We start from the raw sequence: 23,928 nt of genomic DNA, 5'->3' as shown, positions 1-23,928 counted from the left end.
TAGGAAGGGATCTTAGAGATCATTTGGGTGGCATAGTGAATAGAGTGTTAGACTTGGAGTCCAAGAGTTCAAATATTGCTTCAGATACTTATTAGCTGTGTGACCTTGAGCAAGTCTTATTCTCCATCTGCTCAGTTTCCTCAACTCTAAAATGGGGATAATAATAGCACCCACCAGACAGGGTTGTTCTAAGAATCAAATGAGATATAAGTGCAAAGTACTATGCAAACCTTAAAGCACTATAGAAGTGGTCATCATCATCATCATCATCATCATCATCATCATCATCATGTCCAATTCCCCATTTTGCAGATGAAGAAACTAAGAAAAAGAGAAATTAAGTGACTTAATAAAGTTAAACAAGAAGTGGCATTATTAGGTGAGATTCAAACTCTGATCTTCTGATTCCATTTAGAATACTCTTTCCATTTCACCAAGCCATGAGTCTATGAATTTCAACCTTGGCCCTTTCATTCCATGCCTCCTGCCCAACCCTACTTGTTTGTGATTTTATGACAATTCAGTATTAGAGAAACAGCAAAGTAAGGAGGATCATAGGACCATAGATTCAGAGGTGGAAGGGACCTTAGAGGTCATTTAGTCCAATCTCTTCATATTATAAAAGGGAAAAGTTCATTTTTCCAAGGTAACACAGGCAGTAAATGGTAAAACCAGGATTAGATTTGAAGATTTCTCACTCCAAATCCAATAATCTTTCCACTGTACCACACATCTTCTCCAAAGGATGTCAACAGTGGCACCAGCCACAGTTTCTGACCCCCTCCTCCAATATGCATCTCTTGTTGGGACTGGGAGCAGAAAAATCAATACTCCCTTCTTGATCAGGCCAATGATGGCAGACTTCTTCGGTTCACCAAGCCTAGTGGCTCTCAGGAGCTGAGATAGATTTCCTCTCCTGATCTTGAAAGGGTGACTCCCCAACTCCAAATCCCAAGGGTTTATCAAGAGAAATCCTCTTTGGAATGGCTGGACAATGGCATTTATACTCAAAGATGTCCTTCTCTGCTCTCCTTTAGGTTCTGAAACACCTGCGGCACTTAAACTTCACCAACAACATGGGCGAGCAGGTGGATTTTGATGAGTTTGGGGACCTGGTGGGCAACTACTCAATCATCAACTGGCACCTTTCCCCAGAAGACGGTTCCATCATCTTTAAGGAGGTTGGGCATTACAATGTTTATGCCAAGAAGGGTGAACGGCTCTTCATCAATGAGGAGAAAATTCTGTGGAGTGGATTCTCCAGGGAGGTATGTACTAACTATAAGAAAGCCATGAGTGGTCTGATGACAACAGCAAATAATGTGTGGGCAAGATGGGTGATTACTTGGGGGAAATGTTAGCTCAAAAACAAATGCATTGAACTGTCCTACTAGATAGCTTCCCTGCTAGCAAAACTTTAGCTGCAATGGAATCATAACCATCAGTCACAAGAATAAAGCTCACATGGAGAAGAGAGATGAAAGATAATTATACTTCACCAAGTGTCCCACTAGATCATTCTTGAGGTTGGAAGTACTTTACCGAGAGTTATGGAATCTCCCAAAAGTATAAATAATGCTAATAGCTGACATTTTAAAAATACTTTAGTTTGAAAAGTGCTTTACATGTATTATTTCATTTGGTCCTGATAGCAATCCTCTGTGATAGATATTCTAGGTTATTATTAAGAAAATCCTCAATGTAAAAACAAAAGATATTAATAAAAGTTATTGAAGATAAAAAAAGAAAACTCTCATCCCAATTGTCCCAGCTTATAAAACAGCATCAACAACAACAAAACAGCTGTACTGAACTCTGTTTTCATTTATTATCCCTTTTCTTTTATCCTTCCCCCATCCCCGTTCCTAACTTGTGCAATTCCAGACCACTGAACAAATTGTGTAATAATGTTCTGGGGGGAGAAAGGGAGGGAGGAAGGGGAAAAGAAGAAAACTTTTCAAATCTCAGTATTTTATTTCCCTTCTTTTGTATCTCCAGATCTTCTCTAGTCATTCCCTGAAGGTGAAGTAGGGTATGGAAAGGGAGAGAGGAGGCACAAAATTTCTTTTTTTTTTTCATTGCATTTCTGATGAAATTTCCTTTCCTTCCCTTTCCTTTCCTTCCCTTCCCCTTCCCCTTCCCTTTCCTTTCCTTTCCTAGTTTTGGAGGGGGAAAGGTAGGGTAATTGGGCTTAAGTGACTTGCCAAAGTCACAAGGCTAGTTTTTGTGTTGTGGCTGAAGCTGGATTTGACCTCAGGTCCTCCTGACTCCAGGGCCAGAGCTCTATTCACTGTGCCCCCTCTGATGAAATTTTCTGATAAAAATAATATTTACAAGTGTATTCCATACTACAATTATGTGAAGTAGATAGCTTCCCTTGTTTTACAGGTAGGGGTAGCTAGGTGGCATAGTGGATAGAATGCTGGGCCTGAAGTCAGGAAGGCTCATCTTCCTGAGTACACATCTGGCCTCAGACACTTACTAGCTGTGTAACTCTAGGTTAGTCACTTAACCTAGCTTGCCTCAGTTTCCTCATCTGTAAAATGAGGTTGAGAAGAAAATGGCAAACCATTCTGGTATCTTTACTAAGAAAGCCCCAAATGGGGTTACAAATATTCTGAAATGACTACACAACAGCAACAAAATTTTACACAGACACTGAGATAGATCTCTAGTGGGCATCTTACTCCATTCCCTACTACTTTTGCCTCTGTCTTGTATTCTGTGAATTGGGTTGGGGGTTGTTATTATTGTTGTTGTTGTGTTTTTCCCTTGCTCTTGAAGAAGACCATGACATCAGGGAGATGATGACATGACTTGCAGTTGACTTGGATTTGAGTGAGGGAGGCCTGTGCAAGATCACCAGCCTCACTTTCTCCTCCAGAGCCACCTGGGTCCAGGGGCCAGATACTCATCAGGATGCCTGGAGATAGCCCAGGATGCAATTGGGTAGGGGAGGAATGGGTAAGCCTACACTTCTTCCTTTAGCACTTTTATGACCAATGACACTTGGGATGTTATTCTTTCAGGGTAAATAATGTCATCTTAGAGTTGGCCAGCTAGCTTCTCCAGTGTAGTCACAATACCTGCAGTACTCCTCTCCCAACTCCACACCACGCCTCCTCAGCGATTTAGCAAACATTATGCCACCAGTACTTGGGGTGGCCTCTTTATCTAATGCCAGTTACTAAGCTATAATAGGCCATTCTTATCACAAACTCCTTGTGTCAAGGATAGGATCCTATCTGTCTTTGTATCTTCTCTCAGGCCTTAGAACAGTGTATGAGGACATCAGCAAATATTTATGGAATAAACACTTGCTATGTAAGCCTGCCCCCCCCCCCCAGCTTATCGTACGACCATGCTGAGTTCAGTTTGCTTCCATCGCTGATCTCTCCCCCCCCACTTGCAGGGCTTTCTGCAAAGGTTGTGGTTTAGCATATGCCCAGAGGCCCAGAGTCCAGTGCCTCTCTCCTACCTTTGAAGGAATTTATTACCTTCAGAAGGCGAAGGCCACAGAACCACAGATGATGTTCTCTATTCTTCTCAGGTCCCTAAGGCCTTCTGATAGTAAGTGGGCTTTTTAGAAAGGGGCACTCACCCTTTTAGGCCTCCAGGGTACCCATTCAATCCATTCTTGCTGACATAACCAACTTTCTATAAAATTCACCTGATCTGTTATCAACACCTGCAGTTTATCCAGGGCTCTTTTTGCTTTTGTTGTCAGTACTCGCTATTTCCAGCTCTGTCTACACATAACTAATCTGGCCATTTCCCCGAACAGATGGGCCAGTTTAGTAGGAAAATGCTCAAAATCACTTCTTCCAGAGTCACGGCCTCCGTGCACTCTTCTTCCAAATTCTTTCCTTCGTCCAAAAGGAGCTGAGAGGGAAATAAGTTGGATTTCATCTCCTCAGTTAGTCTCAGTCATCAAAAGCATAATTTTATTTCCTATAGAGAGTTCAGATCCAGGCAAATTGGGAGCTTAAAGAGATGTAGATCTGCTGAGTACACAGCTTGGTATCATCCATTCTCAGAATGCAATGGAGAGAAAGAAGGAGTTGAACAAGGAGGTGAGCCCAAGAACAGTCGCCTTATATCTCCTCATGAATTCTGAGTATAATTTTATTATTTTTTCAGACGTACCATGAATTCTTAGTCTTAGAGGACACAATAACGAACTGGCTAGCACCCTTGCCAGTCTCCTATGAGGATTTGGTAGAACAATGGTGTCCTCAGACCCTGTGCTTGTGTTGGGTCAGTTAGCAAGGTTTCCATCACTTCCTGTTTACAAAGTATAGAGATAATGTCCTCACTAACCAGTATACCCAGATCCACTGATAAAGTTTTCTAGTCAACTGTAGATTATAAACAAGACGTGATCTATGTCTAGCTTTCTCAGCACAAAATAAATGGACCAAAACAGGTCAAGAGACATACTTTGAAGGGTTAGCAGTTTAGCTCAGTGCCTCCCACCCTTGTGGGTCACAGATTTTGGAAACAGAGCTGCTAGGAGGTATTTCATCATTGACTGAGGAAAATTGGTGAGGAATAGACAGGAAAGCAGAAAGAGGAAAGAAGAAAGAAAAGGATTAACAAAGATTAAAATGTAACAAGAGAGATTTAGATACAAAGGAAGGACCTAGTCTAGTTACATTTCTGTGATTTTATTTTATGTGGTTAAACTCAAGTGTTTTGAGGTGCATGCAATTTGTATTTCCCTTAAGTTTTTTTTTTCATTTGCACCTTCAGGCATTTATTGATGTTGTTTTCCATCCAAACAATAATAATAACTTCCATTTAAAGCTTGAGGGGGAACATGGCATAGTGGACAGAGAGCTGGCCTCAAAACCAGGAAGATTTGGGCTAAAATCTTGCCTCAGGCACATAACCTCAGAAAGAAGGAAGGAAACGTTTATTTAGTCCTTGCACTGTGCTAAGTATTTACAAATACTATTTCATTTGATCCTAACAACCCTGGCAGTTAAGCACTATTGTTATCCCTGGTTTACAGTTGAGGAAACTGAGGCATACAGAAGTTTAGTGACCTACTCGGGGTCCTGTATCTAGTCCGAGGTTTGATTTGAACTCAGGTCTTTTTCACACCAAGCTCATCACTTTGATCCCTGTATCAACTAGCTGACTTTTTGGATTGCAGAGAAGTTACCATCCTGCATTGATAGAGGGAATCTTCTTGTCCTGTACCAAAGGAATCAGAGGGTCAATCCCTATTTAAAATTTACAAAGTACTTACTTCACTGCAGCAATAAGAAAAAGGCAGTCTATAGTATTGTTCACTTTTTACAAATCTGGAAACTGAGGCTCACAGAGGCAAACTGTTTTTTGCAGGTTGACAGAATTTAATAAGTATCAGAGCAAGGACTCAAGCCCAGTCTTCTGATTCTAAGGCCAGAGATCTTTCTGTGACACCTCTTTGCCTCTGTAGAAGCTCTAGGTTTGACTATTCACCAGTATTCTCTGTTATTGTCACCATCCTGTTCTGTCAGTAACCCCTACTGAAACAGGGAGGAATTTTTATTTTTACTCTGTTACCTTTTTCCAGAGTAAGAATTTGACATCTTTGTGCACTGCTCCTTTGCTAAAGTTTCTCTATTTGTATTATACAGAAAGACATTTATTTTTCCTGGTGTAGTGTCATTTTTCAGTCATTTTGGTCATGTCCTATTCTTTGTGATCCCATTTGGGGTTCTCTTGGCAAAGATACTGCAGTGGTTTGCCATTTCCTTCTCCAGCTCATTTAACAGGGTTAAGTGACTTTCCCAACATCAACCAGTTAATAAGTGTCTGAGGCCAGATTTGAACTCAAGATGAGTCTCCCTGACTTCAGGCCTAAAACTCTACCCACTGCACCACCTAGCTGCCTTTCCTGATGTATAAGTGGAGAGCATAATTACTAATTTAGAATTCATTTGCTGGCCAAGGGGCACATTCCTCTAATCCCTTCTGGGGAGGGGGTATTTGCAGGCTGGATTGCTTGAGCTCAGGATTTCTAAGATACAATCTCTAAGATTCTAACATACAAGCTAAAATCAATCAAGCATCTGTACTAAGTTGAGTCCCTAGCTGATGAGCCTCTGGGAGCAGGGGGACACCAGGCTGCCTCGGGAGGGGTGAACCAGCTTAGGTCATAAACAGAGCAGGTTAAAGCTTCTGTACTGGTCAATAACAGGATCAAGCCTGTGAGTAGCTGATGTACTTGCAAACTGTGTGACCCAAGTCTCAAAATAAAAACAAGAAACAAGCTTATAATTCATACTCAGATCATGACCCTTGATATCAGTCATTAGCTTTCTAGGTAAAAATAGATTAGGGAAATCTTATATCTTGATAATAAAAAGTATGACTTGAGAATGATTCATAATAACGGCTCACTTTTCTGTGGCATGTTATAACTTGCAAAGTATTTTCCTCACAACAGCCCTGTGAGTTGGGTAATACAACTTTGTCTTTTTTGTCATGTCCAACTCTTCCTGACCCTATGGACTTGTCTGTGAAGTTTTCTTGGCAAAGATACTAGAGTGGTTTGCCATTTTTTCCAATGTATTCCCATTTTAGAATTGAGCAACTAAGGTAAATAGTGGTTAAGTGACTTGCCCAGGGTCACATAGCTAGTAAATGTCTGAAGCTGGATTTGAACTCAGGTCTTCCTGATTCCAAGCCCAGTGTTCTATCTACTGCATCACCTAGCTGACTTTAGTATAAGCATTAATATTACAATTTTGTAGATGATAAGACTGAGCATGAAGAAATGGGGGGTGATTTGCCTAAGTTCATTGCACTACTAAATGGGTATAGCCAAGAATCAAACTGAGGTCCTCTCATCCTGAATACAGTACTTTTTCTATTACACCATCAATTAGCCTATTTTTTTTCCTGTTTAGCATCAGGACTAGCAAAAACCACGTCTTTAATGTGTGGGATGAAAATCCCCATTCAAAATTTAATCAGGACACAGAGATTTCTCAGACTATAAACAGAAAATTTTTATTCTCTTCCCCCTGGAGAAGAGGGAGGTCCTCTCCATGATGGATCAGGGAGAGGTGTGCAATGTGGGGTGAACAGAGTTTTTAAACCCTAATAAAGCAGGGTCATATTTCCCCCATTATCTCTCACTCCCATTGGTTGGGGCAGTGAGCTCGGGCAGTCCCTGACTTCCACTGACCAGAAGGAGGGGTCCACAGAGGTAGAAAAGTAGACAAAGGACGGAAGCTAGGTGGGGGTTGAAAGACTCCTAAAAGGGCTTGCTGCTGATTTGTGGTGGGCCAAGGCAGAGAAGCCTGCCTTCCGTGGCAGAGCTGAGAGATTGTGGGGAGCTCTGCTGTGCCGCAGCAGGGCTGAGAGAGAATTGGGAGTCCTGCTATTCCCCAGCAGGACTGAGAGTGCTATCAACCCAAAGGATGAAAGATAAAAGAGAGAAGGGGACTCAAAGAGTGGTGGGAAATAGAGTCTCCTTTATTGTTCTAAGTGCAAGCCTTTTATAGGATGCTTCCTAATGGCTTTCCCCTGTGGACATTGCACACTACAGTGCTCTTAGGCCAGGGCAAAAACACCAAGCTTATCTTGAGGATACAATCCTCACACCTGCGTGCTTGAACTCTTCCCTGGGGGATGGGGAACCGATCCAGGCCTGGCAGTGGGCCCTTTACCTGAAGGGGCTTATTCAGCCTTCGGGGTCAGAGTCTCACTTGCTGGTGGTCCTCAACACTGATTGATAGCAGAAATGAAGGGGGAAGAGGGAAGTCGATAGTCAAAACTGACACCAAATTCTAAGACACATTCTGAGAAGTTTTTAACTCCCCAGACATCTACGTAAACATTTTTTAATACATTGTATAGTGCCACACTCACAAAAAGATCACATTTTCCGACATTCACAATAGATAGCACATAGCCCTCTCTTAGAGTCCTAGAGATTGAAAAAGCAGTAGAAATATCTTCTATGCTAGTGTTCATTCAGAAAAGTACTTAGCAGACTATTGCTTCAAGTGTGGTAGAGGCTAAGGCAGCCTGGTGGTGCCTTGGGTATGACAGCAGAGGACTGGTTCAGGCAGATTTGACCAAGCTAGAAAGGCTTTGGAGCAGCCAGGTGCTCAGGGGATAGAGTATCAGGCCTGGAATCAGGAAGACTCATCTTCCCCAGTTCAAATATGGCCTCTTACTTAGACACATATTATCTGTGTGACCCTGGGCAAGTCACTTAACCCTGTTTGCCTCAGTTTTCTCATCTTCAAAATGATTCTAGAGAAGGAAATGGCAAACTACTCCAGTGTCTCTGCCAAGAAAACTCCAAATGGGGTCACAGAGAGTTGGACTCAACTGAAATGAATGAACAACAAAAAATTCTAAAGGCAGGGGTGGTTAGGTGGTACAGTGAATAGAGCACCAGCCCTGGAGTCAGGAGGACCTGAGTTCAAACATGACCTCAGACACTTAACACACACTAGCTGTGTGACCTTGGGCAACTCACTTGATCCCCAATTGCCCTGCTTTCTCCCCCTCTACAAAGCAAAAAAAAGATTTAAAAAATTCTAAAGGCAATTCTAAAGGTATAGTTGATAGGGTGCTGAATTTGAAGACGTGACTCAAATCCTACCCCTGACACTTACCTAGCCATGAGATCCTTGGTAATTCTCCCTGGGTCTCAATTTCCTCACCCATAAAATTGAGATAATAATTAATGCCTATAGTACTGACCTCCTGGAGTTGTAAGAAGGACCAAAAGAAATAATGTACATAAAGCTTCAAGATGCTATTTACATGTCAGTGTGGTTATAGAAGACCTTTAAAAATCATTGCCTACTTCACTATTATTTACACATCAATTGCAGCTTAAAGTGGAGATGGAAGTCCAGGGTAGAATCTGGAGTTTCAAAATGGCAACAAAATCTCTAGAATAGCTGCTTCATTCATGAGGGGGTATAGTTATATACACACATATTTGACTTCAAAATCTTTTAAAAACTCCATAGATTCCAACATCAGGCTATTTCCCTATTTCTATTCAACAGACATTTATTAAGTCCCTACTATATGCACAGGGCAGCTAGGTAACACAGTGGGCAGAGCACAGTGCCTGGAGCCAGGAAGACTCATCTTCATGAGTTCAAATCTGGCCTCAGACACTTACTAGTTGTGTGACCCTGGGTAAGTCACTTAATCTTGTTTGCCTCAGTTTCCTCATCTGTAAAATTAGCTGTGTAAAATAAGCTCTCAGTATCTTTGCCAAGCAAACATCAAATGAGGTCACAAAGAATCAGACATGACTGAAAAATAACTGAACTGCATGAACAATGCAGTATTAGGTGATTGGGGAGGTATAAAGCTCAGGTTAGACACTAACTTCTCCATTAACTTGCTACCTGAGTATAGCAGATTATGCCTGGATTCTTAGTTTACATCAAATCCAGTCCATCATTTTCTAGATGAAGAAACCCCGGCCTAGGAAAACCATACAGCTTCTCTAAGGAACAGTCATAATTAGCAAATAACTTCACATTATTTTCAAGCATCTTTTTCAAATGCATCTGAATTTTAGCCTTTTCTCAGTTGAAGGCCAGTTTCCTTAGAGTGTGAGCAACCAGGATCCACAGCTTTGCTCTATAAAGGAAACAAACCCTTCTCATTCAGCATGAAGAAACACTTAACTCAGAGCCATAACTAGCAGTTTTGACATTTGGTGCTAAGCAACACAAAGGTGCCCTGAAATGAACTTTTGTATTTTATGATGTGAAAAGAAATTAAGTAATTAAGATAAATTCAATTGAATAGGAGGCAATTTAGTCATGATAGTGGCTCAAGAAATGGAATCTCTGGAGCGGCCAGGTGGTGCAGTGAGTAAGAGCGCCAGCCCCAGAGACAGGATGACCTGGGATGGAATCCAGGCTCTGATCCTTAGCACCATACCCAGAAATAACTGGCCATGTAACCTTGAGCAAGTTACTTAACCCCAACTGCTTAAAAAAAAAAAGAAATGGAATCTCTGATTTAGAAGGGACTTTGGAAGTAATCTAGTCCATCTCACAGGATTTGCTGTCCCATGCCTTTTTTTCCTCTACTAGAAAGATCTCAGCAAATAACAGGAAGAAAATATTACTTGCCTTTGCTGGGGGAAAATGTCTTTGCTTGCAATGGGTGGGCATGAGAGAGAAAGACTGGTCTTCATGGAAGGAGAAGGTCTGAAGAAGTGATCAAAAGGATTGGCTGGAAATTTCTTTATGGGACAGAAGGAGAGAACAGGCCAGCTCCCACTCTCTCACAACTACTTCACCTCCCCTGATTTTCAGCTGATATTTTGGTTGCCTTCACTCCACTTTTGCATCCTCTTAATTTTCCAATCCCTTGCTATCTTAACCTGCTTATGACTCTGATGATACTCACATAAGATTAATATTTGGTATGTGATCTCATGAGGCTAGATTCCTAGTTGACATGTTCTCATGATATACATAATAGATGTTTAATAATTATCTGTTAAATTTAATTAAGTTAACCTTTTACATGACACACAGAAAAATGAGAATACTGAAAATCATCTCAATATTACCAACATGGGTAATATCTCTCTCAAAACTGTGTTGATGAACAAATGAGATTCTTGGTTTCAACAAAATAGAATAGTTGTTCACATTTTTGATTCATTAATGAATTCTTTGGAGAACAGGTAATAAGTAAGAATCTTTGGCTTCAGCCTCCAGACCTGATGTCCTTTGGGTTTAGTATTTCCAGAAAGAAAGAACAAAGCCATCTTCATTTTAAACTAATTACAAGACCTATTGAGTAATATAAAAACCACAGGTAGAAATATTCCTTCAGATGTAAAAAATACAGGGAGACAAAGACACATTTTCTTCACTGGCACCCACTGAGTCCCTTTTGTCTGGTCAAGGAAAATTAAGCTCCACACATAACTGCCCCCCATTGTCTAGACTCACTGGGGTGAGGAACCTTTGACCTTGAGGTCACATGTGGCCTGCTAGGGCATTGGATGCAGCCTTGTGACTGAGTCCAAGTTTTACAGAACAAATCGGATTTGTTCTGTGAAATTTGGACTCAGTCAAAAGGCTGCACTAGAGGACCTAGAGGGTCACATGTAGCCTTGGAGCCATAGGTCCCCCCACTCCTGGTCCAGACAGCCACAGATATTAGGGATTATATAGTTATATACTGAGAAAGACAAAGAAGGCTTAATGCTCCAATCTAGAGTAAACAAACCCCATATGCCCTTGAATAATAGAAATAACCTCCACTAATAGAGTGTTTTAGGTTTGCAAAATGCTTTGATTACATTATCTCATTTAAGCCTTACAACAACTTCAGGTATCATTATCCTGATTTTGCAATAAAGAAGCTGAGGTTTAGAAGAGGTTAATTGATGATTAATATTAACCAGTCTGAATTAAGGTCTTATTTATTTCAAGCCCAGAAGTCTCTCCACTCCATTATGCTGTCTCTTCAATACATGCATTGTGTATGGTGTATGAGGTATTCAGGAGGCCCAGCACCTCTGGAGTGAGCCCTTTTTGGGACTGCTCATTCATCCACTTTGGGTGTCCACTGGCACTCAACTCTCATCTGTGGCTCTAAGAGGCTGTAGCAGGTGACACAGCCACCCTCTGGTAAATTATCTTGGCAAACAGGTTGCAGGTAACCGACAAGCCTCAGATCCATTGATGAGTTAGGGAGATGTCCACCCCAAGTGTGTAAAGACGTCCCCCAGAAGAATGGGCAGATAAGAATAATTTGTTCCAATGTCCTTGAAGGTGGCTGAAGTCGTGGAGCCCTTAGGTGTTGGCCGCACATCAGAGACACCAAGGTCACCCACTGCATCGGGGCCATCCCTAGTCATCTTGACTTTTGTCCTGCCACTGGACTTCGATGATTCTGAAAGAGAGAGTGAGGCTGATGACTTTGCTCGACTCTGCCTCACTTAAATCCAACATGAGTCAGGTTATCACCCCATGATGTCATTGGTCCTCTTAGAATACAAAGGACAAGTAGCAATAACAACATGCATTATGTTATATAAATCTAAACACAGAAGGTATTAGAAATCCTTTGGAGTCAGGAATTATGCTCATGAAGGTTCTAGGTGGCACAGTGAATAGCTCTCTGGGCCTAGAGTCAGGAAGACTTGAATTCAAATTTGTCCTCACTTACTAGATGTGTGACTCTAGGAAAGTCACTTAACCATTGTCTCCCTCAGCTGTAAAATGGGGCTAATAATAGCACCTACCTTGAAGTATTGGTATGAAGATTAAAAGAAATACTACTTGTAAAATGCTTAATGCACATAATAGGTGCCATTTAAATGCTAGATGAAATTTTGGGTAATTACCCAAGTTTGGATTTAATCAAAGGGCCAGACTTGAGGACCTAGAGGGTCACATGTGACCTCCAGGCTGCAGGTTCCTTACACTAGGTTTAGCCATTTCTAGAAATATCAGTGTTTGTCATGTTTATATATTTCCTTAAAATAGACCCAACCTGAGAATCTAGAGACCTGAGTTTTAATATTGGCTCTGCCAATGATTTATTATGTGACCTCAGGTAGTTTGCATCCCTTCTCTGAGCCTCTCTGTCTGCACCTATAAAATGAAGGGGCAGCTTAGTGTAGTGAATCTAAATTTAGAAGGACCTACATTCAAATTCCAACACTGTCTCTTGCTATTTGTGTGAGCTTAGGCATGTCGCATAACCTTATCCAGGTCTCATTTTTCTCTTTTGTAAAATGAATAGGTTCAAGTAGATAAGCATTATTATAAGTCACAGAAGGGGCCTGGCATAACGAGTACCAGCCCAGACCTATCTCAGAATTCATTCTTGCTGAGAATTTGATCATTCGGTATGAATATTGAAAGCTATCTTGAATGAATTTGTGAGTGCCAGGGAGTGTTAGGCTTCTTCCTCAGACCAGTTGTATCCCCATGATTAAATTTCCCCCATTGAAATGTAAATTCTCTATTATACAAAGTAAATAATCACCCCTATTCATTAATAAATCTGGATTTTCATTCATTTAAATAGGCTTTACTCTAAAACTGTCCATGTAAAAATCTATCCACCATTCATTACAGAACCTATAAAACTTGCAAGAGCTTAAAAAATAATATTTAATGACAGAGGACACATAGTCATAATTTAAAAGGGTGGTAATATAAGTACCACTAAAATCACTAACTTCCTTCAGGGCTGTACTCATGTGTCATCCTCCATGGGAAGTCTTTTCTTACCCTCTCATAATTCATGCTCTCTGTTTCTCAAATCATCATTAATATCTATTCACATGGTATATCCCTTCCAAAGAATATGAGGCCCTTGAGGAAAGAGACTGGTGCTGGTTTTGTGTTCATATTCTTATTACCCAGAGCTGTACCTTGCATGGAGGAGGCACTTAAAAACGATTGCTGAATTGGTAAAAACAAAAGAATGTAACCTCTTTAAGAGGAGAAATCATTTTATTTGTTACATGTTTTTTTTTTATTTTTGGCAGGGGGAAGGCTGGGCAGTTGGGGTTAAGTGACTTGCCCAAGGTCACACAGCTAGTAATTGATAAGTGTCTGAGGCCAAATTTGAACTCCTGACTCCAGGGCCAGTGCTCTATTCACTGCACCACTAGCTGCCCCTATTTATTACATGTTTATTCCCAGTACCATCCCAGCACAATGCTTGATACATAGTAGGCACTTAACAAATGCTTGTTGATTCATCCAAGGATGCTTCTAGCTGCGAGACAGGGTTTACTATCATTAACTGAACTCTAACTATGGTCAGACAGCATTTTGTCTGAAAACAAACCTGTGGTTTCTGTGGATCTAAAGCTTAGTATGAACCAATAGAGATGTGGGCTATGGTAGCCAAAAAGAGTCAGTATGGGTCGATGGGTTGCATTAAGAGAGGTATAGATTCTAGGAACAAGAAAACAAATTTAGATCATTTGAACTCCCAGATCGTCTAATAACAAAAAGTCAGTCCATAAGCATTTATTAAGCACCTGCTATGTTCCAGGAATTATGCTAATTGCTGGAGATACAAAGAAAGTCAGATTAAAAAAAACAGTCTCTGCTCTCAAAAAGCTCACAATTTAATTAGGGAGACAACATGCAAAAAATTATTTACAAACAAGATATTGTTCAATTATGTCCGACTGTTCATCACCCCATTTGAGGTATTTTTGGTTGAGATACTGGAATAGTTTGCTGTTTGCTTCTCCAGCTCATTTTACAGATGAGGAACTAAAGCAAACAGGGTTAAGTGACTTGCCCAGGGTCACACAGCTAGTCCATGTCTGAGACTAGACTTGAACTCATGAAGATGAGTCTTCCTGATTCCTGGTCCACTGCTCTTTCCCCTGTGCCACCTACCTGCTCCTAAACAAGATGTGGTCATGATCAATTGAGAATAATTTCAGAACACCAAGATTAAGGAGTACTGGGAACAGGCTTCTTTCAGAAGGTGAGACATATAATGCTTTTACTGTTTACAATTTACAAGACACTTTCCTGGCAGCAAGTCTATGAGGTAGGTAGTACAAGTATTGTTGAGTCTATTTTAAAGATGAGGGAAACCAATATCCAACTAATAGAAGTATCAGAGTTCAGAGCCCAGATCTACCTGACGACAGGCCCACCATACCATTCTGCCTCATTCTCAAGTCTTTTCTATCTCTTTACAAATCAAATAGTCAATCAATAAACATTTATTAGGCACCTACTGTGTTCCAGGAACTATGCTAGATGATTGGAACCTAAGTACAAAGAATTAAACACCATCTGTTATGATGGAGTTTGGGGGGGGGAGGGAGACAGCAAGTCACATGTATAAATACTTGGGCCTTTATCAGATTTGATTTTTCACAGCAAAGCTAATAGGAACTTAGGCCTGCTTTGTGTAGAGAAGGGTATCTGTTCTCCCTCCTGCCCCTCTACCAAATGGTTCAATTTGGACAGATGCCTTCTTGCACGCCACCACCTGGGCACTGAAAGGGAGAAAACAGGCGTGCTTTCCTTCAGAAACAGATGAAAAGTCTTCCATTTGAAAAGGACAAAATCAGGGGGATTTATGTCACTGCCATTAAGGGTGATTGATAACACTTGGGAGGGTGATAAGGCTGGGGAGAGAACTGGCAATCACACCAAACAAGGGAGTTAGACTGAAGAAGGTTTATTTAGGAGACACAGTTGTGCTGTATTCAAATATGCAGGTCTGGCTGGAGGAAGAGGGTTTACATTTGTTTGCAGAATAAAAAATAATGCATGGGATAGAGATTTCAGCTTGAAGTAAGCAGAAACATGCTGATAATTAAAGCTTTGGAAAAGTGGAGTGGGCTGCCTTGGGACGAGGCAGCTTACCCATCACAAGCAGAGAGTGGGTACCAGTGGTCACGAATGCTGTCCATGTGACTCCTTTTCAGGGGTGAGTTGAACTATGTGCCCTCTGAGGCCCCTTCTGACCCGAGATTCTCTGAACGATGACAAATAACAGCCTGGGACTGTATTGCCTGCTGATCTTCCAGTATTAACAAATCCAAATCCACTAGAAATTTTCCTTTAACCTGAAATAGACCCTCTAGTTGAATGTCATAAAGCATGTAGTCCTTGCTTAGAACAGGAAGAGACTTTAGAAGATACATAGTTCAAAGCTGCCATTATCCCTCGGGCCTTCCCAGGGCCTACAGTCTACTATAGGATGCTCATTTTCATCTTCCTCCTTGTTCAAATTGTTTTTATTTTTTTAATATCTTTCTGCACAAGTCAATTGGGAAGCTAGTGGCATAGTAGATAGAACACCAAGCTTGGAGTTAGAAAGGCTAATTTTCGAGTTCAAATCTAGCCTCAGACATTTACTAGCTGTGTGACCCTGGACAAATCACTTAACCCTGTTTGCCTCATGTCTTCATCTGTAAAATGAGCTGGAGAAGGAAATGGCAAACCACTCCAGTATCTTTGCCAAGAAAACCCCAAATAAGGTTATGAGTCAGACATGACTGAAACGATTCATCATCATCAACAACAATAAATAATACACAGGAGGATTATGTACTAACTATTGGATACTCCTCTGATAATCTAAGGGTGCAGTGGATAGAGCACTGGACTTGGATTCAAGAAAATCTGCATTCAAATCTTGCCTCAGATGCTTATTACGTATGACCCTGACAAGTCAACCTCCTTCTCCCTCAGTTTCTTCCTCAGTAAAATGGTAATAGCACCTACTTCCTAAGATTATTTTAAGGATAAAATGTATTAATAATTGTAAAGCACTTTGCAAACCTTAAAGTGCTATTATAAATAAATTTATTTTATGCCCCTTCTCACACTTAGAGGCCATCTAGTTCAACCTTCTCACTTTACAGATAAAGTCATTAAGGCCTAAGGAAAGTAAAAGAATTGCCTTAGGGACACACAGTATTAAGTAGCAGTGTCAGGATTTGAATCCAGGTTCTCTGCTTCCAAAGTCAGTGCCTTTCTCACTTTCCCACATATTTTTTCAGTAAGTATTCTATTAGGTCCAGCTGTACTTCCCCGTGTTATATTCTTGAAGGGCCATTACAACTTTCTCACATAGTATGAGGGCCTCTAAGGTAGTAGAGTAGACCACCATAGAAACATCATGGATCTGTCCCATTTCTTATTAATTTGTCTCATCCTCCCAGTTTCCTCTGAAAGTATTCTGACCAAGCTAAGTTTCTAACAAATTTTCTTCCCAATTGCCTTTTGCTATTTTGTGAGGTGATAATATTTCATAATATTGTCATCTTCTTCCATCATGTTTCACAAGTGGGCTCATAAACTAAAAAGCATTTCTCTTGGCAAAGAGACCACATGTTTGCTGGCCAAGGTGATTTATGGACTTTTTGGGCCAACTGCTAGTATGACTATTACTTTAAACTATTTAAAGAAACGGTCATTATCAGTATCAATGTCTCTGTTTCTGTTCATTTCCCATTTTCCCGAATCAACAGCTTCTTTGAATAGACTGGGTACAAAATGGTATAAAATGTCTTCCTTTCATCTTTACCATTTCCTCAAATTTGGTATTGATTTAAACTTTGCTCTTAGCAGTCACTAATCTAACTGCACACAGACAATTGAAACTGGAATGACTACTACACAAGCAATCAGTCCCTTAATGTCTATTAATATACAATTAATTTAATTTTTTGTGACATTGTTTGATGTTTGCTGCATAGTTTCTTCCAAATTCCTTCTTGAAGAAAGGAAAGATGGTATGCAGAAGTCTTTGACCTCCCATTGCTTAATCCTGCTCAGTATTTTCCATTTCTTTGGCTACCTTCCTATGTTTACTTTTACTGTGAAGTTCCCTAGCATCACGACATTTGTTGGCTTCATTTTCAGGATCTTATCTCCTTCTTCCTAGAACTTCTCTACTTTATCAACCCCTAAAACAAATGTATGTGCACATTTTTTAAAATTTATATTCATTATAAACACTAGAAGCTAAATAAAAACTCCCATGAAATGATGTTTTTCGCTGCCTTTGGAGACACAATTACCATCGACTTAGACTGTACTTAATATATTTGCACATAGTTGTCCCCTCTCCTCCATTAGAATAGGAACTCTTTGAGAGAAAGGACTGGTTTTATTTTTAAAGCAATTGGGGTTAAGTAACTTGCTCAAGGTTACACGGCCAGTTATTTCTGGGTGTGGTGCTGAGTATCTGAGCCTGGATTCGATCCCAGGTTATCCTGACTCTGGGGCCAGTGCTCTTACTGGCCACCCAGGTTTTTGGTTTTCTTTGTATCTCCAGTGCTTAGCATAATGTCTGATAAATAACATGTGCTTAACAAATGCTCACTAACATTGAAACCAGTTCTACCAACTCTATATTCACCTTTTTTTTTTCTTTTTGGAGGGGGGAAGGCAGGGCAATTGGGGTTAAGTGACTTACCCAAGGTCACACAGCTAGTAAGTGTTAAGTGTCTGAGGTCAGATTTGAACTCAGGCCCTCCTGACTCCAGAGCCATTTCTATTCCAGTTCTATTCACTGTGCCACCTAGCTGCCCCATTATTCACCTCTTAAAGGAGAAATTATCCAGATAGCTGTAAAATTCCTGTCTTTTGAAAGCTTCTTGTCTAGGGAAATTGTCCGTTTGGATATAATTTAGTTCCTTCAGCAACAAAGGAAGTCTTGATTATTGAACAAAGGTATGGTAAGACAATTAGAAGTTAAATCATATATTCAAGCACAAGTTCCGTGATAGAGGTTTAACTATGCATCCTGCAGGAAATGGTTAGTCAACACAAGCTTCAACAATGGTCTCAAGACCAAGGAAGCTGAACCATCTGCAAGATGGCAGAGTCCTTCTGGGACCATACACCACCAAGAATCCAGTATTGGTATAATCTGTGGCTATGGTGAGAGCAGACCAAAAAGATTAGAAAAATCTGTATGAGGTAAAAGAGGTTTTTTTGTTCTGCTTATTTTTGCCAAAAGTGGGGGAAAAGACCCCAATGATATTATTTCTAGAAATAAGCAAGAAAGAATTTTTTTTTGAAAATTTGTCCAATTTGTTTGCTTTCCCTATCCTAGTTTTCCATCAATCTTTTCTCCATGAAAGATCCTCTTTGGGGATGGCTAGGTGGCACAGTGAATAGAGTACCAGCCCTGGAGTCAAGAGGACCTGAGTTCAAATTTGTCCTTAGACACTTAATACTTACTAGCCATGTGACCTTGGGCAAGTCACTTAACTCCAATTGCCCTGCCCTCCCCCCTTGAAAAAAACAAACAAAAAAAGATCCTCATTTCAGGATTGATGGAAAGATGTGAACAAAAATACACAGAATGAAAAGATGCAAAAGGGTTGCAATCTGTTCATGGAATTCCTACCCTGATGAGATCTCAGATCAATCAAAACCAGTTTTGTTTTGTTTTTTTTTGGTTTGTTTTTAGTACTAAGGTACCTGCATCCAAACTTTGCATGTCTCACTTCTGTGAGTCCTAAGGAAATGTACACAGAAGGAGCTCACAATGGTTGATAACTGGTTGTACCATTGTCTTCACACCCCATTATTGGTGAAGCTTTTGTAACGAACACCAGGAACATGATGAGAAACATAGTACATTACAAGCTATTTGGGGGAGATAGATATGGAGTTCATGTCTAAGGTAATTGAAAGTTGACTGGTGTGACAAATGTGGGGTCCAAATAGCCAGACAGTTATATGATCCTGGAGCCACGATAGGATAAGTTTGATGCTTAAATTCATGAGAGCTGTTCTACCATTAAAACGCTTCACGAACTGGGATCATTGCCCACTTGAGGCACAAAGTGAGTATGTTGTGCTTGAGGGCTGAATGAGTTCATTCTGTGATAACAACCTTGGATAAAATTTACAACTCTCAATTTCCTTAAATTCTTGTCTGTAAGCATTTTATTGCTTCAAGTCGCAAATCTTGTGATGCTAGAATGGAGAATCTTCCCTAATGTCCTCCCCAGTGCTCAAATTCTCAGATGCTATAATGTTGATGTAGTGTGGATTATCACCTATTGAGTCTCATGGGTGTTAGATATAAAACTCTACAGCTGTAGAGAGAAGGATTCCCACCTGTCCTTTTTTTTCTGAGCAATCTCCTTTAACAGGAATACACAGATGCATGACCACACGTGTGTAACCTATGTCGAATTGCTTGCCTTCTCAATAAGGGGGTTGGGAGGAAGAAAGGGAGAGAATTTGGAGCTGAAAGTTGTAAAAATGAATGTTAAAATTGTTTTTACATATAATTTGGGGAAAAATAAAATACTAAACTTTTCTTTTTAAAGCAACACAACTATATAATAAGCACGATTTTTCCAGTTGTGTGGGCTCAGTATTTTTTTTTTTTAGCATAATCCTTGTGTCTGGAGTACAGATCTTATTTAAAGAGATTTGTGGTGTTCTGTGAACCATCAGCAGTGATGGGAATGTGGAAATAATTTCTAGGAGATATTAAAGGACAAGAAACTAACTAGGAAACAGGTTGCAGATTGCCTAAGTGGGAAGAAAAGTTGTGCTTTGCATAAGCCTGTATGATAGCATAATTTTATCACTTTTTTCATTAATAAGCATTTAATTTCCTCCCTCCCACCACTCAATTAAAAAAATGAAAAAGAAAAAATCCTTGTAACAAATATGCATAGTCAAGCAAAACAAATATACATAGTCCAACAAAATAAATTTTTGCATTGAAATGTATGTCTCATTCTTCATTTTAAGTCCATTACCTCTCTGTCAGGAAGTGGGAATATCTGGTCACTGGATCCAGATGGCTCTGGGGGAGAAAGTGAGGCTGGTGACCTTGCACAGTCCTCCTTCACTCAAAACCAAGTCAACTGCAAGTCATGTCATCATTTTCCCTGATGCCAGGGTCCTCTTAGAGAATGAAGGACAAACACAGTCATGGTTGGTCATTATGCTGATCAGAGTTCTAAATGTTTGGTACTATTTGCTCTTACAGTGCAGTTGTAATAGTATCAGTTGTTTTCCTGGTTCTGGTTACTTCACTCTGAATCAGTTTATATAAGTCTTTCCAGGTTTTCTGAAATCATCCACTTTATCATTTTTTATAGCATTATGGTATTCCATTACATGGATATACTATTATCGGTTTAGCCATTCCCCAATTGATGGACACTCGTTTAGTTTCCTGGTTTTTGACACTACAAAAAGAGCTAGTATAAGTATTTTTATACATAATCTCTATATGGTATAGGCCTAGTAGTGATATTAGCAGGTCAATAGGGATGCACATTAGTGACTTCTGGGGCTTAGTTTGTGTTGATATTTCCAAAGAAATAAGACTCTTATTCAGAAAAGAGTTGACGTATGTCAGGTAGACTTGGCAAATAGGAATCAATCTTCTAAACATAGTCAGAAGAAACAGTACACTTAAACTGTAGATAGGAGACACAATGAATAGAGTACAGGGCCTGGAGTCAGGAATATTCCTGAGTTCAAATCCAGCCTCAGACTCATTTTAGCTGTGTGACCCTGGGCAAGTCACTTCACCCTATTTGCCTCAGTTCCTCGCCTGTAAAATGAGTTAGAGAAGGAAATAGCAAAACACTCCAGTATCTTTGCCAAGAAAAACCCAAATGGGATCACCCCAAATGAATAAACAACAAAATGTGAGTTCAAAATATACACAGGCAGTATGTCTAAAAGTTCTCCTTAGAAGATCATAGGGTCAACACTGGAAGAGATTTTTATAGGTTATCTAGTCTCATCTAGAGGAAGAAGACACTGAGGCCCAGAGAGGTTATGTGACTTGTCCAAGGTCACACAATAATTAGAGGAAGCATTTGAGCCAAAGTCCTCTGACTCCACATTCAGCACACATCCTTCACATTGGATCGCATTGCCTCCCTAATACTTCAATGGTTTATGATTTCATCAATGTGAGATCTCTTTCCACCAAGCTTTCATGAGCTGCTATAGCTGACAAAAGCTATCAACTAGTGACCAGATTTCTGATAATGACCCACTCTCCAGTGGTTTAGGCTGGGCCTTGCTTGACAACCTTGACTCATCACCTAGCATGTACCTGAAGCCTTTACAGCTTTACAGGTTCTGCCAGAGTTTATACTACACTGACCTAACATTTGAGAACCTGAATGCATCCATTAAGCAATCTGGGGCTACATGCCAAAAGTCACTATATTGAACCTGTCTTCTGACCTAGAGATAACACGAGTAGACCCGTGCTCCCAAAGAAATCAGAGGAAGAAGAAAAGATCCTGTATGTACAAAATTATTTATAGCAACTGTTTTGTAGTGGCAAAGACCTGGAAACTCAAGGGGTGCTTGCCAGCTGGGGAATAGCTGAACAAATTATCGTATATTAATGTAACCAAATACTATTTTGTTGTGAGAAATGAGAAAATAGCTCATTTCCAAGAAAACTGAGGAGATCTCTATGAATTGATAGTGTTGGCACCAGGTTTGGTACACAGTAGATGCCTAATACATGCTTGATGATTGGTTGGTCCCCTCTCTGCTTGAACATCTCTAGTGACAGAGAGCTTCTTTAAAAGGAAACTTCATTCATTTTCAGACAACTCCAATTGCTAGAATGTTTTCCCTAACCTTAAATTTAACTGTCACTTACTTCTACTCTTCTGCCTTCTCAAACCACATAGAATAAATCTAATCCCTCTCCAGATTGTGGGCCTTCAACTACATGAAACCAGAAATTTCTTATTCCCCAGCCTTCTCTTTTCTGTGCTAAATATTCCTAGATCTTTCAACTGTTTCTCAAATAGCATGATTTGAGGATCCCTTACAAGTCAGTTGTGCTCTTTTCGACCTCCAACTTGTCAGTATCTTTGCTAATTAGCAGTGCCTAAACCCAAATAAGGGGCAGCTAGGTGATGCAGTGGATAGAGTACTGCCCTGGAGTTAAGAAGATCTGAGTTCGAATGTGATCTCAGACACCTTCTAACTGTGTGACCCTGGGCAAGTCACTTAACCCCTATTTGCTTTGATTCTTTTTTTTTTTTTTTATTGAGCAATCAGGGTTAAGTAACTTGCTCAAGGTTACACGGCCAGTTATTTCTGGGTATGGTGCTGAGTGTCTGAGCCCGGGATTCGATCTCCAGGTCGTCCCAACACTGGAGCCGGTGCTCTTACTCGCTGAGCCACCTGGCCGCCCCTAAGCAATTGGGGTTAAGTAACTTGCTCAAGGTTACACGGCCAGGTGTTTCTGGGTGGTTGCTAAGTGTCTGAGCCCAGGATTCGATCTCCAGGTCTATTTCAACACTGGAGCCGGTGCTCTTACTCGCTGTGCTACCTGGCCACCCCTGCTTTGATTCTTAATATATAAAATGGGAGGGGAGCATCTCCAGTCATTCTGATCTACCTCTGGTCACTGGATCGAGATGACTCTGGAGAGGAAAGTAAGGCTGGTAACTTTGCACTGCCCTCCCTCATTTAAATCCAATCCATTTGCAAGTCATGGAATCAACTTCCTGATGTCATGCTCCTCTTCAAGAATGAAAAGCAAACAACTTAACAAAATGAGGACACACTGGTGAAGGAAACAGAAACCACTCCAGTATCTTTGCCAAGAAAACCCCATGGACAAAAATCCATGGGATCATGAAGAGTTAGACACAACTGAATGACTGAACTACATTTAATGAAGAGCTCAATGCCTCTGATATTTACCAACTACAGGACCATTATTAGTGAGTCATTCAAACTGTCTGAGACTCAGTTTCCCAATCTGTAAAATGGAGACAGTATCTGTAGCGCCTATTTGACAGAATCATTATGAGGTTCAAATGAAATGAAGCGTGAATAACATCCACAAACTTTAAAACACTATACAGCTGTCAGTTGCTGCTGTTGATGATAAGGATTATTATTAATAAACAGACCAGGACAGAATAGAAAGATGCTATGACCTCCCTCAATCTGGAAATCCTTTTTCTATTCACGTAGCACAAAATTACATGTGTTTTCTTGGCAGCCACTTGTAATGGTGTGATAGTAATGGAATATAAAGATCCCCCTGTATTGGCTTAGTTTTCAAATTGATTGTGTTAAAACCCAGAGCTTGTTAATCCCACCTGTGGGATGGACTTGTTGACATGAAAAGAGAGTGCTGAACTGGGAGGAGCTGGTGATGTAGATTTGGAGACACACAGGAGAGAGGCAGAAGAACTTTTGGGAAGCAGCACCTTTGGAGGCAGAGAGAGACTGAGAGGATTGCTGAGGGCCACTTTGAATTGCCCTGGACTTTTGAGACCTGACCCTGGAGCTGCCAAGGACTGAGGAGACATGGCTGTTTTGCTGGTACTTTGTCTGTCTGTTGTCCACTGGTGAAAGACAGTCCTGTTGTTGATGAAGTTCTGGAACCCGGCTGTTGGTTAAGAGCTCCTGAGACTGTTCTGCAGACAGAGAGTGA

The 23,928-nt window shown here is 40.5% G+C and overlaps 1 protein-coding gene across 1 annotated transcript in view; it reads left to right on the top strand.

The window, feature by feature from the left end:
- CASR (calcium sensing receptor) overlaps nt 1–23,928 on the top strand; it is a 95,805-nt gene that overhangs the window by 54,474 nt on the left and 17,403 nt on the right. The window contains exon 4 of the mRNA XM_069079625.1: nt 1,038–1,268. Coding sequence (XP_068935726.1) covers nt 1,038–1,268 — 231 coding nt within the window. The remainder of the gene's footprint in view (nt 1–1,037; nt 1,269–23,928) is intronic.

This window comes from Petaurus breviceps, unplaced genomic scaffold (assembly GCF_028583685.1).
Source record: "Petaurus breviceps papuanus isolate PSGF00001 unplaced genomic scaffold, PetGlider_PUasm1.0 91067, whole genome shotgun sequence".
NCBI classification, from domain to species: domain Eukaryota; kingdom Metazoa; phylum Chordata; class Mammalia; order Diprotodontia; family Petauridae; genus Petaurus; species Petaurus breviceps.
Note: the sequence above shows the minus strand (reverse complement) of the source record. Positions and strands in the feature narration are given on the sequence as shown.